The sequence below is a fragment of the Ipomoea triloba genome, chromosome 15 (assembly GCF_003576645.1).
Source record: "Ipomoea triloba cultivar NCNSP0323 chromosome 15, ASM357664v1".
Classification (NCBI taxonomy): Eukaryota; Viridiplantae; Streptophyta; class Magnoliopsida; order Solanales; family Convolvulaceae; genus Ipomoea; species Ipomoea triloba.
The window spans coordinates 9,685,351-9,694,550 of record NC_044930.1 but is presented as its reverse complement, the minus strand read 5'-3'; the positions used below and the strand labels follow the sequence as shown (position 1 = coordinate 9,694,550).

The 9,200-nt window shown below is 36.5% G+C and overlaps 1 protein-coding gene across 1 annotated transcript; it reads left to right on the top strand.

Moving 5' to 3' along the window:
- The first annotated feature begins 2,683 nt into the window (after positions 1-2,683).
- Positions 2,684-8,716, top strand: LOC116006700 (cell division control protein 48 homolog C). Its single transcript, XM_031247179.1, has 10 exons — positions 2,684-3,655; positions 4,270-4,922; positions 5,348-5,500; positions 6,545-6,661; positions 6,746-6,850; positions 7,289-7,354; positions 7,446-7,510; positions 7,616-7,817; positions 7,948-8,088; positions 8,174-8,716. Exons 1-10 carry the CDS (start codon positions 2,713-2,715, stop codon positions 8,219-8,221), a joined length of 2,493 nt encoding a protein of 830 aa, XP_031103039.1. The 5' UTR covers positions 2,684-2,712; the 3' UTR covers positions 8,222-8,716.
- Positions 8,717-9,200: the final 484 nt, after the last annotated feature.

Below are 9,200 nucleotides of genomic sequence, written 5' to 3'. Positions count from 1 at the left end.
TTTTTTTTTTTTTTTTTTTTTTTTTAAAGAAAATCTCTGCGTGTTGCTTTCAATGGAAAAAGGTAAAATATATTAAGCATAAAATCAAGCAATTACTCAGGGCATACCGTGAAGTCGTGGAGAGATCTCATTCTTATACCATAGACCAGGATTCATATTGCATTATGAACCCTAGTACAAAAATTATATGCTTACAATGTATCTGATAGAGATTATTCTCGGATATGTCCTCGTACGTATAAACGGTCAGTACTTAGACTCTTTGCGCACTCTCACTGAATCGACCGTACCCGACCAGACATGAGGATTGCCCGATCGGAATAAGGTCGATACCATCATGGGAGTGAGTGACCGAACCCAACCATAAGGACCTTTTTGTCCATCCCGATATGCCAACTGCCCGAGCAGTCGTAGACAATTAATCTGATTTACAGCACGTGTACACCATAGTTTCCACCCGACGATGGGCCCATGCATGGATTCCACGTGCTTGCTATGCCGAGAGGGCGGAATTTGTCCCTTTACTCTACCTATAAATACCGCATTTACTTATGAGAGAGGGACTTTTGGCTATTACACAAACGATAGCTATATTCTCGGAGATCTAAAGGCCCACTGCCCGATCATCCAAGATAGAACTCTTAACTTAACATTCAGACAGGTCGAACCGGTCAAATCATCCACTTTGTAATTGGTTCCCGATACTCTTAATAAAATACGATCGTTTCTTGTATTCTACGAGTATTTATCATTATCAGTATCTGTAACACAAATTGAAGGCACATAACATAGTAATTACAGACCCATAATAGGTATAAAATATATTAACTGCAGACACATAAGATATTGGTTGACATGTTATGTGTATATAATTAACATATTTTGTACCTGCAGTTAACAATTTATGTTTTTGTAATTATCTTGTGATCTGAAAAACAGATAACAAATAAGGTCCACCATGCAAAGTAGACTATGGTCCATAGTATAATTTCTTGAAGAGATCAAAATAAGGCTTAAAAAGAAAAGCTATAAATCATTTAGGAGCAATATCTAAAATGAAATATGATCCAATGTATATTGGAAAACAGGAGTGTATGAACATTGGCCTTAATAGCCCATCCAACAAATAGAGCCCAGAAGGCCTGCAAATTGGAAATCATTTCTGGCTTTCCAAATTGCAGAAATGGTGGCCATGAATTCAAGAACAGCAACCTTATTACTAGTTTACTATGCATCAAAGCACCCCTGTACTCTTTTTTAATTAATCCATTTTACAGCAATCAAAAGAGTATTATATTCATGCACCTAGGGATACCCAGCCAAGTTCGTATAACACCCCATATAGCCTTCGTAAAGCCGTTGAAGTAGAGATGCTGCATAGATAGAAATCGATGACTCGGGATTTACCTCCTCCATAATTGGTGATCCTGTTAATGCTATTATATGGCAATTGGCAAAGGAAAAGCTTGAAGCCAAAACCACTCCACCCTTAAATACAGAAATCAGTGAGTGATGTAGTAGATTGTTAGCTAGTTGGTTAGTTGATTAGTATGTTGGAAACTTTTAACAAAAATGACATTTTAAGTGATTATTTTGTGTGTATAAATATATTTCAATTTGATTTTGATCGAAATGGATTCGGATTCTTCGAAGTGAGACGAACAATTGACGTATTATTGTATGTTTAAAACGGACAATTGTGAATGACAATTTGATTATCAAATTAAACTCATTTGAGTTGCAAAATATAATGGAGATGGAAAGACTTGGAAGTAGCATTTGTCCCATGTTGAAATGGAAAGTGGGTTTGCACTAGTATATAACTATATATACAATTTCATTTTAGAATTCAATGAACTTTAATTGTATAGCACAAAGATTCTCACTCGAAATCCTATAATGAGTCTTGATGATTTTTTTTTTCCAACCAAATAATGTAACCTCTCGGTCACGTTACGAAATTTACCTTGCAATAAGTGACAAAATTTTTTATTTTTCCAATCGAATAATGTAACCTCTTAGTCACCTTACAGAATTTACCTTGTAGTAAGTGATTTTTCGGTCAGGGATCTTTTGGTTCGTAACCTTGCGGTAAATGACCTTTCGGTTTGCGACCTTGCAGTCTGGTCTGGCCAGGTGACCTTTCGGTTCAACTTGCGATCTGGATATACCTTTCGGGTACACTTTGTGGTTTTACCTCTCGATAATATTTTTAATTCTGATCAGTTTAGAAATTAATTATAATTAATTTCAATTTATTTTATGAGAATTAACTACGTAATTGCATGTGTTATTTTCAAAAAAAGGTAGGAGAACTAGGTGGACTTTGATTCTTATTGAAATTTCAATAAAATACGTGGGCAAATTAAGTGCAAACTCAAAATTATTTTTACTTTTTTTTTAGTTTAATATTAAAATTTAAATATTTGATATATCTATTTTAAAAAAAATTTATAGATAAAAAAAATTAATTGTTGAATACTTGAATTGGGACAAGTGTAAAATAAAACATAGATTTTTTTTTTTTTTTTTAAAACCCGGAACCTTATATTAACGTTCAGGTCCGGTCCGGTTTGTACTTTCCGGAACCGGAACCTCCGGTCCGAACCGGAACCATGGCTAGGCAGTTCAGCCTATTTCTAAATAAATTACATGAGCGGCAGAAAAAAGTTTTGGGAACGCATAAGCCCTTGCTTCAAAGTTCAAACGGCGATGAAGCAGGGAAGAAGGTCAGGCGGCGGCGGCGGCCTTCAGGCGCTTCGCAGACACATAGAAACGTGTAGAAGCAAGTACTCCACCATCGAGCAGATCGTAGATCATCTCCGCTCTGCTTACCCCCAGTATGGACGCCAGAAGATGCAGCCATTCACCAAACGCGTTCAGGACGTCCTTCAGACCATCAATTCCAGAGGTAGCTTGATAGAAGACAGCAGCGATGACAGCAGCGACCAAGCGACTCCCCCCAGAAAGATACCGAGGAGGATCGACGAGAGCGAGAAGAGATTGCAGCAAATTGAGGCTCAACATCTTAGGAATATGCAAAGGAAAAAGCAAGCCGCAGACGAGGAATTGTCGTCGTCGGATTCCGAGACCGGGAGTGATGATTCCACGCCTACTTCGTCCTCATCGCTGGATGCGGTTTACGGAGAGAAAATTGAGCCGAAGCACGATTTGATGCGCTCCATGCTTCGAGACCAATACAGCGAACAGAAGGCGAAAGCCGCTCCTAAATCCAACGCTAAAGTTATGGAAGTGGAGGTTGTGAATAATAGTGATGCCAATAAGGTGAAAAAGAAAGTTACATTATTGAAAGGAAAGCAAGTTTTACCGCCCTCACCCGCTGTTAACTTGGGGAAAAAGGGGCCAGAACTAGGAGGAATAGGGATTGAAAGCAATGTTGAGAAGCCAAATGCTGGGCCGAAATTTAAGGACCTAGGAGGAATGGGTTCTGTGGTAGAGGAATTGAAGATGGAGGTCATGGTTCCATTGTACCATCCACAGCTGCTGAAACATCTAGGAATTAGGCCAATGTCAGGGATCCTCTTTTATGGGCCACCAGGGTGTGGGAAGACAAAGCTAGCTCACGCTATTGCTAATGAAACTGGAGTTCCCTTTTACAAGATTTCTGCTACTGAATTGGTCTCCGGGATTTCAGGTGAAGCAAATTTTCTTTTCTTTGCTGTTTTATTTTGGTAGTTACAGTATATGAAGTTATTGATTTTGGGTTTCATGTAATTGCAATATTCTTAAAGACATTGTTAATTTTGTTAACAAGAAGTGGCATTGAGAATGTGATGTTTCAAAAGGATTACCAATGCATTTACAAGATTAAGCCTATACTTCAGTGATTTAGATACTGGAAACTTCAGAAGCACCAATATATCCAATTTGAACTCATTGGCTCATTGCTAAAAATCATAATGTCTGAGGTAATAGTGCCATTGTATGTATTGGTGTAGGTGTAAGGTTGCAAAGACACATTGATATATTTTCAAAGATATATATGATTTTCCTTCTAACCATTTCCCTAGAACTTCTGCTGTATAACATAGTTCATTGTTCTGTTTCTTATATCTTTTCCCTTATTGCTAGCTGCATAAGTATTTATTTATTCTTGAAATGAGCTGGATTTTAAAATAGCACTGAAGGAAGAAAATGAATCCATTGGGAGTAGAGGGGGCTGTTTCTTCTCTGTGGCATTCATTTGCTTTGCTTTTATTGGCTTGTTGTTTTGAAGCTTTGCTTAGTGCACAAATGTTGATATTGCAGGTGCATCAGAAGAGAATATACGTGAATTATTCTCAAAAGCATACCGGACAGCACCATCTATTGTATTTATTGATGAGATTGATGCCATTGCTTCAAAAAGAGAAAATGTGCAGCGAGAAATGGAACGTCGAATTGTAACACAATTGATGACATGCATGGATGAATCACATAGAAATGTGCAACATGCAGATGGGAATTCTGCTTCAGAACGTGTTGATGGTGGACATGGAAATGCAATGCAAGAAGGAGATGATGGCAAATCCAGCCATGTTTTAGTTATTGGAGCTACAAACAGACCTGACTCCATTGACCCTGCATTAAGGAGGCCTGGACGATTTGACCGTGAGATTGTTTTAGGCATTCCAAATGAGAATGCTAGGGTTGACATTTTGTCTGTGCTGACACGTAATCTTAAAGTTGAAGGTGCATTTGATCTCATGAAGATAGCAAGGTCCACCCCTGGCTTTGTTGGAGCTGATTTGGTTGCACTGACTAATAAGGCTGGTAACCTTGCAATGAAGAGAATTATAGACCAGAGGAAGACTGAGCTTTCTGAAGAACCTGTAGGTGGTGAACATAATGAAGAATGGTGGAAAGAACCATGGTCCCCTGAAGAGATGGAAAAAGTCAGCATTACCATGGCTGATTTTGAGGTATGTGTTGCAGAGAGATTGTCGTACTATTTTATTTCACATGTTTGCACCTGTGCCGCGCGAAGCCTCTTGCCCCCAATTTTTCCACTAAAATAATAAAAGTAACAAAGACTATTTTGGAACCAAAGAAAGACAATGTTTTAATTCTAAACATGTTCAAATCATTTTAATCAAATGACATTTAGTTCAGTGCTCAATAATTGCATCTTATTAGATTGTGTAGTTTATGTTCACCTTTAACTCCTTGAGCCTGCAGGCGTGTGACTATACACATACCGATTTCTCTTATAATTTTTTTAATGCCCAAAATTGGTCTGCTTCTGATGATATTCCCTCATCCATAAAACACACATATTTCATTTTTGGGTAACTATATATTCACTTTAATGTGGCATTGGATGACTTCTCTGCCTGATTGATTGCAGGAAGCAGTTAAAATGGTTCAACCCTCTTCTAGGAGAGAAGGTTTTTCTGCTATTCCAAATGTTAAATGGGAAGACGTTGGAGGGCTTGAATTGTTAAGGAGGGAGTTTGACCGTTATATTGTTAGACGTATAAAGTATCCAGAAGTTTATGAGGTAATTAGTTGTATGTGTTTAATTTTTGCACTTAATAATTTTATATTTTACGCTGTGATTTATCTTATCAACAGATTGGCTAGTTAATCTATGTTTTAGGTGACCATTCCTGCATTGTTCTTTCCCCTCCCTATCTCCCACACCGCCATCCCCATGACAGTTGTCACCGAACTCCAACCATGAGGGATCTTGCCGTGTCATGCTAAAGACTGACATTTTTTATTTTTTATTTTTACTGAGAAGGGATAACTCTAGAGTTCTATTGATTAGGTGGATGATGTTGGTCTTTATGAGCTCTAATGCACTATTGTTTAACTTCCTTCCCATTTAGATAGGTGAAAGATTTTAGGTTTTTCTTTTTGGAATGGTAGAGGTACAAAGATAAACAAATTTAGGAGGCATTTGGTTTGCCATTTTTGAGGGGAGAATTAAAAAAAAAAGAAGAAGAAGTGATTGAGGCATCTGTTTATTCATTTTTAATGCCTCGTAATTGGAATCAAATCCCAGTTCTTTCACATTTGATGAAAGAATGCTCCCATCCTACTTTATGTCTTCAATCAAATCCCCCTCTTTTTTGTTCATTTAATCAATAATGATTCTGGTTCTCATGTCTGAAACACATGCTTAGGTCTTTCTTCTTAAGTTATGATCATTTCTCATTTTTTTTGGCTCACAATTTGAAACATGAGCAGTGTATAGTGCAACCATTTTTTTTAATGTTAAACATGTAACCTCATGTTATTCTTATGTAACCTCATGTTATTCTTAACAAGGACTGTGTGACAATCTGTGTGAACAATGCCAGAATCTGCATTCCACCTTAAATGTATTCCTTTCTGATCTTGTTATTTGCTAATATGCTTTATAAGAAGCATTATGTAGTTTCACTGACTGTAATGCTCTAAGCGATGCCTTGCTACTTGGTGTATTATTTACTGAGCTTTCTTGTTTTCTTCACCTATTTTACTTGGCTCTTTATTTTTAATAAGTACTTAGAAAATTGAAGTGTTCTTTGTTTTGTTTCAACATTTGATATTCCCTTAGGGTTTTGGAGTGGATTTGGAGACAGGATTCTTGCTCTATGGCCCACCAGGCTGTGGGAAAACATTGATTGCAAAGGCTGTTGCTAATGAAGCTGGAGCAAATTTCATACACGTCAAGGTTTCTCTCTAGTTCTCTTCTCCAAAGTACCAGATCGTTTTTATATGTTTGTTTATCTGATATTTATTATTGCTCTTTGTCAAGGGACCTGAACTTCTGAGCAAATATGTTGGTGAAGGAGAATTTAACATCCGGACACTATTCAACCGTGCGAGGACATGTTCACCATGCATAATTTTCTTTGATGAGGTCTGTGTTTCTTCTTGAAGCATAAACAATTTACTGTCATTTTCTCTTTCTACTATGTTGAGTTTTATATATGGTCTGCAAGCCTATGTTTTTATGGGAAAATTTTTGTGCTTTAGGAAGATGTGTATATTGATATTCTCAATGTTAGCTATGGACTTTTATTGTCTTAGTCGAGTGCTAAGGTTAGAAAACAACCTTGAATTGTCAAAAAACAGAAATTTGATATTTTAATTAAAATGGAAAAGTAGACCTCAATCTGATATTTCAAGTGTTTTGTGTATCTGTATATGCTGTCTTGATGCCTGTCCATGTTCTTCGGAGTCTCAATTTTACATGTAGTGCCAGCAGGTAGTTAATAATGTTCAGGGCATCTGTCTATGAGGAGGATATTAACATGTACTGTTCTCTTGATACTTTTTTTTATTTTTATTTTAATAGGTGGATGCTTTGACAACAGAGCGTAATAAAGAAGGGAGTTATGTTATAGAGCGGATGTTGAACCAGGTAACTTTGTTTTGTATTTTTCATGAAAATATCTGATTATATACTTTGCCTCTTAGTTTACTTGAGTGATGCCCTTTTCTAATTATTGCAGTTGCTGATAGAATTAGATGGTGCAGAACAACGCAAGGACGTTTATGTTATTGGAGCAACAAATAGGTTCAAATATGTATTTTAGATATTTTGGGGTGTTTTGTGCTGATAACTTAAGATAAAAACAATTTTTTGTTTGACATCTATATTCTTATTACTATATTGCTATAGGCCAGAAGCAATGGACAGGGCTCTGTTACGACCTGGAAGGTTTGGAAAGCTCCTCTATGTCCCACTACCTAGTCCAGATGAACGCGGGCTTATTTTAAAAGCTCTTGCAAGAAAAAAATCTATAGATCCCAGCGTAGATTTAGCAGCCTTAGGAAGACATGACTGTTGTAAAAATCTAAGTGGAGCTGATCTCTCAGCACTGGTTTGTTCATCTTTCCATGATATTTCTCTTTTGTTCTTCCCAATTCTTACGGATACCCTTGTATCAAGGGAGACCTTGATATCCTGCTTTGACCAATTACACTGATTTAATGTTTGGCTTTTTCTAATAGATGCTTGAAGCTGCTATGGCCGCTGTTGATGAGAAGTTGGAATTGTCATCAAAGATGAGCATAGATGGCGTACCAACTACCATTAAAGATGTGCATTTCGAATTGGCTCGTAAAAAAATTACTCCCTCGGTTTCTGAGGAGGTTTGGACAACTCCTGCATTCATGTCATTTTATAGATATTTTCTGTACTTCCTAATAAAATATTTTCTCTCTTTTCGGAATGCAGCAAATAGAATATTACAAAGTTTTGTCTCAAAGCTTCAAAGCAGCATGAGAACAGACCTGTTAGGTTGGCTTCCCGCCCATATGGTATGGATTTACACTTTGGAACTAAAGACTTGCCCTTGAGAATAAGTCGATATATCCCTCTTCTCTAGTCATCTGGTTGTTTCATACACCCAAATGCGTTTTGGCCTTTAATAGATGTACAGATTATGATGCTACCGCTGTCCTGGACGAGAGAAATTTTGCAAATCTGGAGATAAATTTTGTAGACTCTTTATATACGCCATCTGTGATGGAGAAGTTTTGAAGCTCCTAGGGACTATATTCGGTTGAAGTTAGAGAAAAATGTTATCTGTTATATATATACACTATTAATTGTTTTGTAGAAGGAAGATTTGGAATGGAAAAAGAAAAGAAGTTAGGTTTGTGGTTGGACAGCTTTGAGATTTAAGTTTAATTTGTCCGATTGGGAAATTGTATGGTGTGTTGAATGTTATGTTTACAAGTGTTCATATTCAAGTATTTTGTCTGTCTTGATTTAAAATCGAATTGAATTGTTAACATTATGGCAGAAGGCGCTAGTTAGGCATTTGGGGCCGCTTAGCGCCTAGAGCACTTAGGCGGCCGAGTAATCCATGTATATTTTCTCCACTTTTTTCAATTTAGGCTATGAGTTGTTACATACGCACTTTAACTTTTAATAATTAACGATTTTTACTATACACACTTTAACTTTTAATAATTAACGATTTTTACTATTTTTGTCTTTATAGACAAAATTCAGTGCAGTCATTCATTTTCTCCAAGAATCCAAAACTCTATCAAATACAAGCATGAAGAAATATCAATGTATGTGTGGTACACTTGTAATATATATATATAGCCTTTATAAACATATTGGCAAATTTTAAAATAATTTTGACTATGGGTGCTTCTTAAAGAGTTGTGGTCATGTACAACGTACTATGACTGAGATAACAATCTTTTTTTTTTTTTTTTTTTTTTTTTTTTTTTTTTTTTTTTTTTTT